This window comes from Eucalyptus grandis, chromosome 2 (genome assembly GCF_016545825.1).
Source record: "Eucalyptus grandis isolate ANBG69807.140 chromosome 2, ASM1654582v1, whole genome shotgun sequence".
In the NCBI taxonomy this organism is placed as follows: Eukaryota; Viridiplantae; Streptophyta; class Magnoliopsida; order Myrtales; family Myrtaceae; genus Eucalyptus; species Eucalyptus grandis.
Window position 1 is genome coordinate 7,625 of NC_052613.1, and position 16,875 is coordinate 24,499.

Sequence of the window (16,875 nt, forward strand, 5' to 3'; positions counted from 1 at the left end):
TTCATACTACGTATGCATGAGACGACCAATAAGAGTGGCAAAAGTTTAATCTCAACTTTTATGTCATGCGAGACTCTTGAGGAAAAGAGTTCCTCAAATTTTTAGTCCCCTCATGACTCTTACTTATTCTCAAGATTTCTATTTAGTGTTTGCTATCTTAGGATGTTGCCAATGGTCATGAGTTGATTCGATCTAATGGGGCATTTCTAGAAAAGCAAGCTGAACTGAAATTGAGAGTTTGAAGGAAAGAGGAAGATCGATTTTGGAAAATCACATTGTAGTTTTGTATTCACCGGTTAACCAATTATGACTGTCTTTGTGATAATCATAATTGTGAATACAATATATATATATATATATATATATATATATATCATTATTTAAAAGAGATCAAGAGAAATATAAATGTGATCGATCGATCTAGGGTACTTGCATACTAAATCTACTCGGGATGTGATGCCCATTATGAGTTGTTATATATTCCTAAGATGTATGACAACGAGCTCAAAGTATCTTTGGTCGCACGGATTATTCACCGTATGAATGTTGAAGAGAGGTAAAAAGAGAATTCACATTCGTTCACCACCATGTGCGAGTGGGAGATGATGGTTATATGTGATGGGCATGGGCCTAAGTTGGCCCGTCTGCCCATGTTGGGCCTAAAAGCCTGGCCCACGGGAATAGGGCCCGTGGATGGAGGGACGTATAAAAGGGATGAGAAAGAGGGAGAAGACACCTTTTGGCATACGTCCTCTCCAACGCTCTCTCTCCCTCCAAAAAGAACAGTAAGCACAAGGCCACTGTCTTCTCCCCTTCCAAGGCGAATTGGCGTCATCGGATCGAACATGGCCAAATTCTCTTCCTCTTATCGGCGTTGGTGTCTAATCTGTAGCTAACAAGGTACGCTCGAATCCGTGGTGTGCTTTACGATCGGTGATACGTGATTTTCCCGGGCTTCGTCTTCCGCATTGCTTTAGGGGTTCGATTTAGTGTTGAATCCGGTTTTCGAAAATCCGTTATTCCCAACATTAGGAAATTTAAAGATAGACTCGTACTATCTCAAAATTTAGGAAATCACGGATAATCTCTCCCAATAGGTAGTAAGTAGTGTATATCTCCATACTATTTTTATGGAGCTAAACCAAAGGCGAAAAAACAGAGAAGAAAGTGGAGAGCCCCACGCGCGCAACGGGGCGGCACCGTCAATGTCGATCAGTTGTGTGGGAAACCGTACATACGCAGCGACGTGATATCATCATTTCCAATAAATAAAGAAGGGGGGGAGCGCCTCGTTGGCTCTCGTTCGAAAGAGCAAAAGGGGGAAGACCATTTCCAGCGACATCACAAGGTGCAAAAAAGTGGAGGTGGTGGGACTGAAGCGAAGGATGTCTAAAGAGCAGACGGAGAGCCATCTCCAGCGACGACAGGTCCAGGTATACCCGCCCTCTCTCTCTCTCTCTCTCTCTCTCTCTCTCATTTCACGGTTCCTCCTCTTCCTCTGATGCAAACCCAAGAACTGAGGTGGTGGTGGTGGCTTTGATGTTGGTCTGTCAGCCCATGCGGGATTCGGAGGAGAAAGAGGAAGACAAGGAGTTGGATCTGGGTGCTGAGGAGCCCGACGCTCCACTTCCCCTCACCGCCACTTCTCGGGTAACTCTTCTTCATCGCTCCGCATTCCCAACTGCTACTAAATCCCAATATCCACGACCAATGCCCAACCCCATCATGTCCCTGCAGTTCCTGTACATGTTGGGCGATATAACGACGGGCCCGGCTCACAGGTTCAGCCAGTGGCTGGAATTGGTGCGCAAGCGCAGTGGCCGTTGCCGATCTTCTGGCTTCCCCCATCGCCCCCACCGTATTTGTGATACCATGCCACAATCTGGGTAACTCGCATTGCTCCCTCTCTTTGTGTGTCTAATTTTAATGGACAAAACGGGAGTTTCTAGCTAACATGTAGGGACAAATGTTAGTGCATTACACGTGGGTATCAGTCTCCAACCGAGAGCTTCTGATGTGTTAAGTAACAAATCGCTAGATCATGCAGGACTGAAGCTTCGACTAGTGATTCGAAACCTAGCCTATCCCCCGAGCAGTTCTCAGAAATTAGTTTGTGGGAAAGACTAGGGAAAGCTGCAACGCTTAATATTGAGTCGAGCTCTTTCTCATGGGCCATGCTTTCCTCTCTTCACCACACTGAACACAGCAGCAGCACTGAACATTCCGAGGATGAAATGAATAAACCTCTCGAGGTACTGCTGTCCTCGTATTGAGAGATGTTCTGTTACAGTACAGTGGATGTTATCTCAGTTGCAATATCAGTATCGTACTCACAACAGGATGATTATGAGGACTTGCCCACATTTAAACTAAATGCATAAGTTACTTGATTTTTGAGTTTGAAAGAGATGAGTCCTTGAGAATGGTTCTACCATGCTATGAAATTTGCTTAGTTGAAATCATTACTTATGAAGAATGCAACTTTTGGTGATCATGGAATTGTGTAATGTCTTCAGGGCGAGATGGTCGGAATAAATAAAGTTGGACAGTTTTCACATGGTCTGTGGTTAATTTCACAGTAAGGATCCATTATCAATTTCCAATGGACAGAAGGTTGGTGATTAGATTAAGGATCATCTGCACTTCTCACTCTGAGTGGTTACTGTCTAAAGCACATGATAAGTGCAAGCTGTGTTGCTCTCCATGAGCAGTGTTTTCCAATGGTAGAATTTCAAATTACTGTCTTCAGCGCTCTTCTACCAATTTCCAAGACACAGTCATGTCTTTCTTCACAGACCTTTCACATTGGAGTGCCCTTTTAAGGGATATGTGAATTGCATCCATGGGATACATTAGTGGAACTACAGAGTTCCTCTGTTTGTTTCTTATATGATGAATTATGCATGCATCCATGCCTTCTTCCTGGCTTTGTTAAATAAATCCTCCAGTCAATCCAGTCGATGATAAGCAAGGCTGAACTGGGAAATTTATTTGTGTTTAGGAGAAGTTGTTTGAGCCTTTTCACAATGAACGGTTCCTTCTTTTCTCTTTGTAAAAATTAACCTGCTCCCTTGCTCTGTTGTATGTTATTCTCAAAAGTTAACACTTGTTGCGGCAGGTGACTGTCAATTCGGGGGGAGTTGTCTTCTTTGGGCTATTTAATCTGCCTAGTATTGGTGATGCATTTCCAAAGGAAGCTGTTGCTGTTATAAAGATATCATCATCTAGGATGGCCACGCAATCCGAACGCCTAGGCTATGAATTTGCAAAGTGGTTGGGCATCCAAACTCCTCAGGTTGTTTTGTAGGATAAAACATACTCCCTAGGCAATGATACTATCTCTTCCAATCTAGGCAGCTTTATCTGTTCCAACCTTTGTTCTTGCCAGAATTTTACCATGTTGTGGTATTGCAGGCCAGAGTCATTCATAATTCTAGCCCCGAATGGCTTCAAATAAAGGAAGCTGCAGAGCAAGCAAAAATGACAGCAATTTCAGAGGGAGATGATATTGGTGAAGTGACATGTGCAGAACTCTTGGAAGCTCTTGAGCTTGGTCGATGCCTTCTTCTGATGAGGTGTTCCTTGCACTGAATTTGAATCTTTAATCAGGTTCCTCCATGCTGTTCCATGGAATATTCTTTGATTGGCTTACCTCACAATATTGGATATTTTGGTAGATTGAGTTTTTGTTTTATCATATGAGTCTCGGTTGTTTTGGTTCTTCATTATCTTATCACACCAGATTATGGTCTCCATCATACCACAGCAGTTGCACAATGTGCTTCTTTGATCCTTCCATGGCCACAAGAGAGAGCATGAGATAACATGAAATTTCTCCGGAATGCCTCCAGCTTTTTTTCCCCTTAAATTGATGTAGATGTTTGTTTTGAACAGTTATGTACATGGTTCTCCGTTAATGGAAAGTTCAGCTGCATTTGAGTCTCGGGAAGCTGCAGAAAATACAGCAGCAGCTCTTGGCAGGGTCTTGATGCTGGACCTTGTGATCAGAAATGAAGACAGACTTCCTTGTCGTCAGCTACGGTGGCGGGGAAATCCTGCCAATCTATTATGTGCTGACAAGATGGCTTCCTCAGGGGCAGATGCATTGGAGGAGGCTTTTGATTCTGTGGTCCAGAGGTATAGACCAAGGGTCCTTAGAGCTCTTCAGAAGGAAAGGAGGGCAACATCTGTTGATAGTAGATTGAGTGCTCATAATTCTGCTCTCATATCACAGACTTCCGACCCTTCTGATGTCACTGAATCACCAAAATCTACCAATATGAGCCAAAAGAGTGGGATGTCAAATGAGTCGACATCATCTGCTTTTCACATTGTGGCAATTGACTCTGGTGTGCCGCGTCGACCTCCACATGGAAAACGGGCAAATGACCAAGCAAATTATCCCAAGTTAGTTGAGCTGCTTCTCAATAGTTCTGAGTACGCATCGAACTTGTTGCATGAAATAAGCGGCGGCAGGTTAGGATCACCTCCTTTGCAGGATGGTGAAAATATAGATGAGATGTGTCTGGCTGAGGTTGCCTCTGTTGTCCATGAATTCCGTAATGGATTTCGTGCTGCTCTCAGGGACCTGCAAGGCTTCCATATTTTTTTACTTGCTCTTCACCAAAAACTGGATTCCTTATCACGATCTTTCTTTAACATAATTAACAAGACATCTTGGGGGGATTTTGACAAAGAGGACCTGGTGGTCCCTGAGTCACACTCAGCAGCTGCTGGTGTTCCAAGCTCTTCACCTAAGAAGGAACGGGGTGCTCCTTACCATACAGATTTAAGTGATTCAGAGTTGCAAAGAGCCGCACCGAGGTCATCTTCAGGAAATAAAGAAAGCTCAGATTCTAGTTCTCCTCTATCGCGAGAAAATTGGCATGGAAAACTCTGCAAAGGGAGTGGAGAGTCCTTTCGTAGCCTGCGCTTGACGGCAAAAATACGTGACTTTCATAAATATGCTAAGGTTGGTTTGCATCTATCCTTATCCTTGCTCTATAATGAACTTGGTCCAAGCACAATGGTGACAGTTCTTTAGCTTTTGCTGAAATGTTCAATTCTCAATGGGATAAATTGATTTTTAATTCATGAATACCACGGGCCAGTAATGTTTAGTAGGTGAACACTCTGTGCCTAAATGGATTGATCTTCTTTCATTACCACCTCTATTTTGCAAAATATTAAGCTCACAAATCACAGTTTTTCAGGTTGATGCTGACTCAAGTAAGGATTTGGAGCAGTGGAATGAGATGCTTAAGACTGATGCTGTAAAACTTTGTCAGGAAAACAATTTCAATACAGGATTTTTTGAGGGAAATGATAATAATAGTATAATCGATGCTTATGAATTGAAGGTATAATGAACAATCCCCTTATTCCTCCACAGAGTTGTAGTTCAATTCTAATAAATTTCCTGATGCATATATTCTTTCTAATACATTCAGTTGTATTCATAGGTTAGACTGGAACACATTCTTGAAAGGATAGCATTAATTTCTGAAGCAGCAAATACGGAGAGGCCATCTTCAATTACAAGTAGCTTGTTTATTGGTGGGGCTTTGGCAGCAAGATCAGTTTTTACACTGCAACATTTAAACATCACCCATGTTTTATGTTTGTGTTCCAATGAAATTGGACAATCAGATTCTCAGTATCCCGATTTGTTTAAATACAAGAACTTCTCTGTGAGTACTTAACTTGTTTACTTGAAGTCTCAGTGAGCATTCTTTTTTGTTAAGCTTTCTTCTTTCTGGCAATATTTGCCTGTGGTCAACTGCAGGATTATGACTGTCGTTCCTGCACACACTCACAAGCACTGAGGACCAGCACTTTTCATCACGATGGCTTGCTTTTGTAATCATGCCTTTGGATTTCTCATGAGTTTTGGATTTCTTGTCCACATAATGCCTCCTCACTACACACTACTTACCCTACTTCAGCAGATAAGTGATGATGAAGAGACCAATATCAGCAGTATTTTTGCTGAAGCATGCGATTTCATTGATCATGTAGAGAAGATAGGTGGGAAGGTGCTCGTTCATTGCTTTGAAGGCAGAAGCAGAAGTGCCACAATGGTGATTGCTTACTTGATGCTCAGGAAGTAAGTGTTGGTGTCCTTAACACACAGTGGAACAGGGGAACACAAAACTATTGTTTTTGTCAAGTGTAGTCTGCATCTCGGCATTTGACTAGAATTAAAGAACATCCATATCTTAATTGGAGCTGGTTGTAGTCTAGGAATCTTAAGTGTTTAACAAACATTAGTTTACATGGTGTAAAATAGACATCGATTTGAAACTGGAAACCGGTCAAGTTACAAGCTTTTTCTTTTTCAGTTCAATTTGCAGTTCTTTGAACACTAGTTTACTGGTGTCTGAGTGCTTAACTATCAGACTAGTTAACTTTTACAGTTTTCATTCAGTTTACAAGTCTAGGTCCAGATGTGAGGTCTGTACCTTTAGGAATATACAAATTAACATGTTCATTTAAGACAAACGTGCATCTCTACAGTGAAATATATTTTCATCTTTGCACAATGTGGTAGTCATTTGTGGAGGTCCTTTAGAATTTCGACAATAGCAAGTGATCGAGCTTTCAGCATTTGTTTCTATGCTCGTGTTCATCGTCTTAGAGGGGAATCCTCATGCAAATGTTCTCTTGTTATGTAGAAATTTCACTCTGTTAGATGCATGGAGTACCCTTAAACGAGCTCATCGGCGAGCGCAACCAAATGACGGGTTTGCTAGAATCCTTCTGGATCTTGACCGGAAGTTGCATGGGAAGGTCTCTATGGAATGGCAACAAAGAAAACCGGTGATGAAAGTCTGCTCTATCTGTGGGAAGAATGCCGGCCTCAGCAGCAGCTCACTCAAACTGCATTTGCAAAAGGCTCACAAGAAGCTATCGTCTGGGAGTGTGGATAGTGCAATGACAATGGAAATTCAAAAAGCGCTGACCGCACTTAAAATAAGTCGAGGCGGAAGTGTCAGCCCCACAAGCAGACGATCTCCTGTAATGGATGAGGAGTAAAAGCAAGCTCCTCCATGCTCACCAGGATTTGTGTATTACCATGCAAAAATCCGAAACTTCTTCTATTTGTTCTCCAGTGATTGAGAGATGGCCAAATGCATTGCCTTTGAATCGATAGATTTATCGAGTCATAGATTCGACAGATAAAAGGCAATAATTTCTTCAGGAGAAAGAAATTTAAAGTCAACATATGGCGTCTAGATGTTGTTAAAGTACTAAAATCTTTTGTTGCGATGAGAAGACGACTATTCTTTAATATAGACAATCCTAGGGGTGCCCTCAAAAGGACTCTTACGCTTATTTCCCCTTTACAATGAGTGATCTGTTGTACGAGACGCAACGCGTGAGACTCCACATTTTGTGGTCCTCTCGTTTTATGAATCGATCGAAACCCTGCTGGGAAAATGTTTTCGCAACTCTAGTCTTTCAATTGCATAATGTCGTCCATTTACAGAATGCCAATGCTCGTGGAATCAAAATTGTCATACTACGTCTCCTCTATTTTAGTTGGAAAAACTCATGGTGAAATCCGTCCATATTTGGTTTCACTAAAATGTTATTCTTCATAATCGACGTCTAGATTAGGCTAGTCAATTAAGTGAGACTCATCGATGAAAATGTTTCGAGCCATAAGATAATCGATGATTGTATGGCATGGATATTAACAGTCAACACCCACATAAGCAAGAGGCAACCGGCAAGGCGTGGACAAATGCGTAACGAGTTTGCCACCTAAATTTGGCTGGGTGTCGAGCGACACGATAACCTTAAGTTTAGGAATTGCAACCTCTTGTGGATGAGTTGGGTGTGCGAATAGAAAGCTTGGAATCACGAGAGTTATTGTAATTGTGCTTAGAATAATAACCGTTTTGTAATTGCGCTACTGCCCCAGCGAATGTGATGAACCCAGGAGCCACTCTTCCGGCGTTCGAGAGCTGCAAGGTCATGGGAGTCCGACGACAAGTTTGGGAGAGTCCGCCCGATCAAGGTGTGGTGCTGGCGAGGTGGGGCACACCTTGCCATTGAAACTCTCTTTCTTTCTTTTAAAATTTTCGTCGTTAGCCATCTTTGTATTTCGTATTCGAATACCACCTGTTAAGGACATTAGGTCCCTCGTATGAAAATCAAGAAGAAAAAGTTTTTTAGTTTCATAAATTTTATCTGAGTCAATTAATAAATTGGGAATGGGTTAATTAAATGGGATATAACCTTGCAATTATTACCGGCCGACTCTTAGTTTAATGTTTTTTTCCCTCTAATAATCACTCTCACGCCTTCATTTTGTCTTTGTGATTAATCCTTTCTTGAGTATTTAAAAAAAAAAAAGAAAACAAGAAAAAGAAGACAGAGATTGGGTGCATGTGAGAGTTTGAAGAATATGCCAAGAATGACAGAATGACTTATAATTTCTATATATTAAGTAGTGTATACCTTATGTTGTACAAACTCCTATTTATAATACGGTGAATGCCTAACTAAGGTGAAATAATGGAAGATGCATTAAATCGAATCAAATGCAATCTTGCAATTTTGGATTAATATCGATCATAATAATATATCTCCAACGGTGCACCCAAAAGTAGCCCTCATGATCGTGCTATATTGCCTCTCGTCAATCCGGCCACATTTGGCCGTAGAGGCTGTACCACACGCAACCGCCCCCCGTCTAGATTCAGATTTCCCGACGTCGTGGGTCTGACTTCCTTTAGAAGAGGAAGAGGAAACGCAATCGACACGGCGTCGTCTCATATTCAACGCCCCCTCCCCCAAAAGAAAATTTAACCGAATTCCACGCTCCCGCTGCCGGCGCGGCCAGGGCCAGCAGCAGCAGCAGCAGCAGCAGCAGCAGCAACAGCGCATCGGATGGATCGGCGGAGAACAGGGAGCCCCGTGTACTCCCGGCAGTGGAGCGGCGGGTCTAGCAGCACCGGCTCCTCCTCGCCGGCCATGTCCCCGGCCCACCCCAACTCCCGCTTCCCCCACTCTCACTCCACCATCAAGCGCACCCAGAACGTCGCCGCCAAGGCCGCCGCCCAGCGCCTCGCCCAGGTCATGGCCTCCCAGTCCGTCTCCGGCGACGACGACGACGACGACGACGACGACGGCGGCGGCGGGGACCTCGGCCTCCGCTTCCGAGCTCCCCCGCCTCCCGCCCCCTACTCCAGCAGCAACGCCTCCTTACCCGCGATTTCCGTCGCCAGGCCCAATAGATCTCCTTCCCCTGCCGTACGTATTCCCCGGCCCCTCCCCCTCCCCTCCGATTCCGACCTCTCTGCATCGGCTGATCTGCCTCTCTTCTGTCCCGATTGCTCTGGTCGGCGAGTCTCGGAGACGCTGATCGGATTTTTCTTTTCAATCCTGCTTAGTTAGGTCGGAACTTTGTGGATCACGCCGCATCGGTCAGGTCCACTTCAGCCGGAAGGCCGTCCATGTCCGTTCGTTCCTCTCCATTGGTGCCGCCTAGCAAACCGACCCTCAGGACTCCCGTTTCCGTCCCTCCTATCGAGCCTCCTACCAGAATTAACAGGGAGAGTCTAAGGTAAAGCGACTCCCTTCATATCTAGAGGCTCGGATCTTTTGATCGCATTCCAGACCACGGTAGCTTCTCTCAATCGTGCTGTTTAAATGTCGTTGAATCATCTGCCATTTGCATTTGCCGTCGATCCTTATTCGGTTTAAAACAATTATGTCCTATATTCAAGGACTCCTTGTGCTTGTGAACACTGCTGTAGTACCCTTACACGTCCTCAATTGCGATAAGAAATCAATTATCCCAGGAATTTTGCTACTTCGATCAATGTGTGCGTGTAGTCAAAACCTACCATGCTCACCTCTACATTATAAACCTTACTAGAATCTGATGCATGAGATGGCATTGCCTCTACATTGTAAACCATAACAAAGTAACATTACGTTTTCCTTACCACCATAGATAAACTGCTCAAGAGTCTCTTTGAATTACTGCATTACTGTTTTCTCTCAACGTGCTTTCTGGTGTCTTTTAAAACATAGCTGTAACAGAGTAGTTTTGAGGTTCATCCGTTTGATTTCAAAATCTCTGGAGGAGGATGCATTTCTCGTTAAATTTTGCCACTTCGTTGTTTTTAAATGAGCAATTACTTTCTATCACCAAATGATAGCCAATTTGCAAAATAAGTCATCTATGACCATGTATTGCCACTTCTTTCGCCTCAAGAACTAGGGTCTTGCTTGGTGGTAATCTACCTTCACCAAGATATAACTCAATGGGACTTGGATCCATTCCCTATTTGCTTGCCTGCAAAAAAATTATCTCTGCTGCACGTCTTTCTCTAAGTCAAATTAGGAGGGAGTCAACTTTGAACCATTTTCTGTTCTGCATGCATACTCCCAGGGCAGTGTCGTTGTTGTAGAAATTTTTGCAGATGAATGTGATCATCAATAAGTTGCTTTGTCAATAAGTCAATTATTCTGCAGCTAGCTATAAGCATATTACCATTGATTGTATTGGTTTGGTTATTTGAGTTTTGTTTTTGTTTTTTGCCTTGAACAATGATTGCAGGTTTGCTCCTAATGTGGGACAAAAGAACTTAAAGGACACGGGAGATCAGCGTGAAGCTTCTGCTCTTCGAGACGAAGTACATCATCTCCATCAATTTCTGTCTTTTTATGGATCTACTACATTTTGGAAGTTATGAGATGATCTGCTCGAAGCTGATACATACTGCTTTTCTTTGCACAGCTCGATATGTTACAGGAAGAAAATGAAGTGATAGTCGACAAGGTTTTTTTTCTTAATCTAAACAGAATTAACTTTTTCACACTATTCATGCTTTTTATTTTCATATTGAGGCTTTCTGCTGCTTGCAGCTACGACATGCTGAAGAGAGACGTGAGGAAGCAGAGGCCAGAGCTAGGGAACTTGAGAAACAGGTTGCCAATGGTTCTTCTTACTTGTTTCATAGTAATTTGGTGGTTTACATGGTGGGATCATTACATTGTATCCTGCTGCCACTAAGTGCAAGTGCAAACTAACCTTTTGTGAGTTTGGTAGAGTGGCACACTCTCTTTCACTCACTTACGGAGGAGATTAGACTTGGTGTCTATAATTGCTGAAATTATGGGTTTGGCTACAACTTTTTGCAATGACTGTAGCTAGCTAGCTAACATCTGGAGCATTTCTTCTTCCTGGTTATTGTTGATCTGTTCATTCGTTGTTATGGGGGTATTGGGAAGGTAGAAGGGGGATCTCTTCCCAAAATGACCTTCTTAAACTCTGACAGGAGTGGCTGGTTCTACCAGTTGAATCAGTCCCTGGGCAGTCTTTAAGCCCTGTTTGGCTAAAAAAATTTGCGGAGTGAACTGTTTTTTCCAAAGGTTGAATCAGTGAACATGAAGGTCAAACCTGTTCAAGAATAGAATAGCCATCACTGTTTTTTAGCTGTGGCCATGAAGCTTAAGCTTTCTATACAACCTTTTCTCATAATTGGGGCTGGACCAGTCAAGCTCCAGCCCTTTTGGTCTAGTAGTAGCAGTCTGAAGCAAAAATCAGAACTTAAAGCAATTTGATTGTCAAACCTGTGACGTTGCATAGAATCAGAAGTTAACATGGGACTTGGGATTTGTCATGACAACTAGTATCTTCATTACGTAAATTGAACATGTTATGTGAACTAGCATAGACCTGACCATTCAATTGGATTAAGCCAGTTGAAACATGACCTGGACAATAGGCTGGTTGTTTGACATGTCCGGTTTTGAAAACATTGCCCCAGCATATGCGGCAGTGTATTTAAATGCCTTTGTAAAATGTGACTGGTGTGGAGTCTAAACTAGCAAGTACCATTACTCACAAAAAGGTGGCAAGTAGGATTGAAAAGAGGAGAACACAGCAGTAAGCTCTTCTCCTTTTTGTAGGTTCAAAATACTAATTGGTAAGATTGAGATAGGCTAAACTTCAGATAGATGGCTTGGGGATCTTGAACAAAAACCAGCCATGCAATTTAGGCAGGCATCAAGTAGCTCTTTCCCACTCAGTCATGCGGTGGATTCAAACGGTAGCTGGCCATCCACTTGGGCAGAGATCTGTTGTTATAGCATCCTATGGTTCCTTTGGTGAATGTGCTGATAAATTTTTTTGAGGATGTATATTATTATGGACAGTTAATGAAATATTTCACATTCTCAGGTTGCTGCCTTGGGTGAGGGTGTATCTCTTGAAGCTAAACTATTGAGCAGGTATATTTGGCTCTCTTGGCTGTGTTGTTTCGAGATGCATAAGCTTCTTTTTTTACGGTTTTTTAATTTTCTTGTAGGAAAGAAGCAGCATTAAAACAAAGAGAGGTAAATGTTGACTATTCTAATTCTGGGACGAACAGATACTGTAATGCAATGTTATACTACAATTCCCCCTCTCTACAATTTCACAGGCTGCACTCAAGGCTGCAAAGCAGACAAAGGACGGAAGAGATGAGGATATTGCATCCCTTCGTTCAGAAATAGAGGCAAAAATCTCTAAGCTCTGATGGTTATAAAGTTTTTTATTTTGTAAGTTTTCATTGGTTTTCAAATTGAAATTATTGTTAAAATGTTCATCTATGCAGAGCTTAAAAGATGACGCGGCAGCATCTGTCCAACAACTCCGAGAAGCAGAATCCGAGGCCAAGGCTTTACGTTCAATGACTCACAGGATGGTTTTGACTCAAGAAGAGATGGTATGTTCTGCAAAGTAGTCAGTTAGATGGATGATCCAATGTTTGGTACCTGATCAAATGTCTATTTTTCTCAGGAGGAAGTTGTCCTGAAAAGGTGTTGGCTAGCTCGATATTGGGGTTTAGCAGTGCAGCATGGTAATCATTTTGAGTTCCACAATTTTCCTTCCAAAAAGAATGTTCACGTGCATTCCAGAATCTGAATGAGCTTCTTCGTTGCATGAAGTGAATACACCTCCAGGCAGCTCAAATGTATACATTGAATTGTTTTCCAACTCTACTGCTCAACCATAGCCTTTTATGAATCAGCCACCCTTGATTATGTTTAGTAGTGTTTGGTATATTGATAGGGTTGAGGAGCGATAAGATATCCATCAGGGAGAGTGTATGTCATTGTCCAATAAGGAAGTGGGCAGAGATCTTATAGTAGAAACGCTATATGCACCTTAAAGTTTTTGGTTAATCTTCATGTGAGACTTGATTTAACAGTATTATGGAGTAAGTGGGTATCAGCTATAGATGTATAACCACTGCCCTGATTCCATACTCTTGCCATGTTTGTTCGTTAATGAGGAAGAACAATTGCCAATACTATAAGAACTCTTTAATATAATGTTTGTCTTACCAATGCCATTTTCAGAACACAAGGTACTGTCATTCAGTTTTCCATGAGAGAGTGATACGTTCTACTCGATTGAAAAGATTTTAATCTATTTCTTCTATCCTTCTTTGTCATCCTTCTTTTGAATCAACAGCATTACATTTGTGCCCTTTTTCTGTTGGTTTACGCTTTCCCAGGTGTTTGTCCTGATATAGCAGCATCAAAGCATGAGCATTGGTCGTCTCTTGCCCCTCTTCCATTTGAAGTCGTCATTTCTGCAGGACAAAAGGCTAAGGAGTCTTGGAATGAAAGTTCGTCTTATTATTTATTTTTCAATTAGTCTATCTGGAGGTTTTATTTGTTTCCTAGTCGTTATTTTTTTGTTCTGATGCCACTGAACAGGAGGCAGCGATCAAGAAAGGAGTAAGCATGTACGAGATTTGAGTGATCTAACTGGAGAAGGGAATATTGAGAGCATGCTATCTGTTGAAATGGCTTTGCGTGAACTTGCTTCTTTAAAGGTAACCTTCTAGTCTTTTTGAATTATGGCTTTGTTCACTTTCTATTTATTTACATAGAGTTCTCTTGTTTCCTCCTGCTAAGTTTCTAAATGCTCTCCTCCTTACAATGGATATGGATGATCTGCTGCTTTCATAAGTCATTTGGACAGAATTTTGTCAAAAATTAAACCACATGGATGATTGCTACTTTTGTGGTGGCGGAGTCTATTGATCGAAGTTAGAGGAATTTTCGTAAATGCTTACATATTTTGAATGGATGTCTCAAGGTTGAGGATGCAGTCGTTCTTGCACTGGCACGGCACCGACGACCAAATTTGGTTCGTTCCGGTATGTTGGATGAGCAATCTTCTATGTACTTCGTTACGTGTTTGCTTTTTTGAGCTTCCTACTGTATTTGGTCCTTCTCAGTTAATTTTCTCTTCTTAAAAGAGTTGGATGACATGTGGTATCTTGCGTTTTTTCAGATTCAAAATCGAATGTTGATCCCAAGTTTATTGAGGCTTATGGTAAGTAGGATATTGTCTTCTTTCAGTACTCTCTGATTCACTATCATAGGTTGTTTGATGATGAAATTAGAAGAATGCTACCATCATGTATTATGTAGTGTTGGTGCCTTATATGCTCCTACAGACATCCCTGTGTAACTGTCACATATGTTTTCTGGTTTTCTTTGCTATTTGAAGATACTCTCTTGTCATTTTCCTACATCTGAACAAGCCTCTCTTGCAATTATAGGTGCATTTCTGTTCGATAACCTTAGTTCATCTTAGCCATTTCCAAGTGGCTTTGTGGCTCAATGTGCCTTGTCAAAATGATTTTAGGTGACCTGGCAAAAAGAAAAATAGATAATCTGCATCTGTAGAAGTGCATGGATCTACATTAATTTGAGAGTGCCTGACGCATAACTTTGTATCCTCTTTTGCAGAACTAAGCGACGAAGAGGCTGAGGATGTTCTTTTCAAAGAAGTACGCTATTTTCTTTTAACTTCTTCCTACATGGTTAACCATCGTTTGGCTCTCTGAAATACTTCTTATCTTTTTGTTTTCCCTCCCTTTCTTGATGTTTGTGATAGTGGGAAGGAGTGGGAAGATGCTATTATAACAATTTTCTTTCATGAAATAATGGAGGCAGATATTATCAATCAAGAAGCTGTATGTACAGTATCAGCAAGGATTCAGTGAATCCTGTCTTACAAAATTACATGGACATGCAGGCTTGGCTTACATATTTTTGGAGAAGAGCGTTGACACATTGTGTTGAGGAGGATATTGCGGAAGAAAGGCTTCAGTTTTGGATCAGCCGTAGTGGGCAGTCACCAACCTCACAAGATGCTGTAGATGGTAAATTGTTCTCTCTCTCTCTCTCTCTCTCTCTCTCCCCACATGCGAGTGCACCTGGGAGTGCTTCGAATTCATTTGAAGATTGAGAAGATTCACGTGATTGGATCTTGTTCACTTAATGTGATCAGTCTTGTAAGTGATTACCTATATCTGATTCAGCGCAGATGATATTGGCCTTTCTTGTGAACGTAGTTCTTGCCAATGTCAATGCAAGGCCTCCATTGGGTGTTATGCTGCGTTGAATATCAGCACACTTACAATAATGTTGTGCTTAAAGACAGTCTCGCCATTCGACAGCATGTGATGACATTCGGTAGATTTGGATTTAATCCAAATGGCAATATATGAAGGGTGATGCATATTGCACCATGTTTTTTAGGTGATAAGTATAGGCACTTACTTTTTCTCATCAAAAGTTTAATCTAGTAGATCATACTTTTCAACAATATCAATTTGAAATATTTAATACTTATGGGGGAGAAATTTGCCTATGTAGTGTGGAATAATTAACTATGTTAAGTCAAAATAGCATGAACCATGCTGCAACAATTTTCTAATCTCTTACTATCCATGTGTTCGCTCATGATATGCTTCAGCTGGTAATATCTTAAGATAAAGTATGCACATTCCTTGTCTAGGAAAAAAAGGGTAAAGTAGTAGGCACTGCAACAGTGTTTTGTCTCTTCATGTAATTGATGGATTTAGGTTGAATTCTACTGAAATGTATTAGCATTTGGTCATTGACCCATGGGGGTCCTTGAGGAGATTTCCTATGTGGTAGCTCTCTTAGCATTTAGGGGAAGTTAAGTTGTACTTGTTTGGATTGTATGAAGGTCTACATGTTTAATTCAATTCTGAATGCAAGAAGAAAAGAACTTTCGAGTCTGTAGATGAGAAGGATAGTCTATGTGAGGTGTCTGTAGGAAATATACCGAATTGTAGAGTTTAGAAAAGTACTTTTCAGGTCTGGTGTTGCGATCATAGGCAATGTGAAAGTTAATTTTTTTTCCTTGTTGCGAGACAGTTGAACGGGGACTGTTGGAGCTTAGAAAACTGGGCATAGAGCAGCAACTTTGGGAAGCATCTCGCAAAGAAATCGACAATCCCTCTTCTCTCTCAGCAGGCAACCACAACCATGGAACAGACTCAGATATCTCTCATGAGTAATGTCATGGGTTCTTATGATCCACTTGTCAATTAGTTTTTCATTTGTTGTTGATTTATAGTTCTTTCGAGTTCAGCTTTCTTTTGTTTATATTGCTTCGCCACATGAAGTGCCATTCTTGTGTAACTGCAAGATATTCGAATTTTGTAATATCTAGAGCTGTGAGAACTGTACAATACCGACAGAGAATTCATTGTAAGATGTGAAAGCTTTCTTTGGAGGCTGTTGGGTTCTGCATCGTTGATGTAAATAAAAGTATTTTGTCCCTCATTATTGCATATATGGTTGAAGTTGTAAAAGTGAAGAGCTTGAGGAGGGTCTTCCCGGATCTCATGATCAGACTAGCCTTGCCTGTGGTAGTTAGTGCGCATTGGCAGTACTCTCTGCTTTTCTCACTTGCAGAGGGACCTTGGCTTGGGTGATCTGGCCTGGATATAGAGAATTGCAGGGTTGTTCTATCTTTCAAGTCACAATGACTGAGCTGCCGCTGGTAATTGACCCGCCCCCCGTAGTAGTCATCAT

The 16,875-nt window shown here is 41.7% G+C and overlaps 2 protein-coding genes across 8 annotated transcripts; both read left to right on the top strand.

Annotated features, from left to right (window-relative positions):
* Positions 1-1,281: 1,281 nt before the first annotated feature.
* Positions 1,282-7,291, top strand: LOC104416509 (dual specificity protein phosphatase PHS1). 7 transcript variants are annotated; one of them, XR_005548673.1, is made up of 11 exons: positions 1,282-1,433; positions 1,555-1,650; positions 1,738-1,886; positions 2,039-2,252; positions 3,119-3,295; positions 3,415-3,575; positions 3,895-4,972; positions 5,214-5,360; positions 5,463-5,690; positions 6,019-6,106; positions 6,675-6,706. XR_005548673.1 is itself a non-coding variant. In XM_039307644.1 (11 exons), the coding sequence occupies exons 1-11, from the start codon at positions 1,386-1,388 to the stop codon at positions 7,033-7,035; spliced, it is 2,820 nt and encodes a 939-aa protein (XP_039163578.1). In that variant the 5' UTR covers positions 1,282-1,385; the 3' UTR covers positions 7,036-7,291. The 7 variants fall into 7 exon arrangements, 6 of the variants coding, with proteins under 6 accessions (XP_039163578.1, XP_039163579.1, XP_039163583.1 ...); XM_039307644.1 differs by having other exon boundaries at positions 5,946-6,106; positions 6,675-7,291; XM_039307645.1 differs by having other exon boundaries at positions 5,949-6,106; positions 6,675-7,291.
* Positions 7,292-8,898: 1,607 nt separating this feature from the next.
* On the top strand, positions 8,899-16,628 carry LOC104416527 (coiled-coil domain-containing protein SCD2). Its single transcript, XM_010027907.3, has 17 exons — positions 8,899-9,261; positions 9,402-9,574; positions 10,577-10,652; positions 10,757-10,798; positions 10,885-10,947; positions 12,203-12,252; positions 12,330-12,357; positions 12,444-12,518; positions 12,618-12,728; positions 12,803-12,863; positions 13,524-13,637; positions 13,729-13,847; positions 14,114-14,174; positions 14,312-14,353; positions 14,773-14,813; positions 15,062-15,188; positions 16,213-16,628. Exons 1-17 carry the CDS (start codon positions 8,899-8,901, stop codon positions 16,353-16,355), a joined length of 1,689 nt encoding a protein of 562 aa, XP_010026209.1. The 3' UTR covers positions 16,356-16,628.
* Positions 16,629-16,875: the final 247 nt, after the last annotated feature.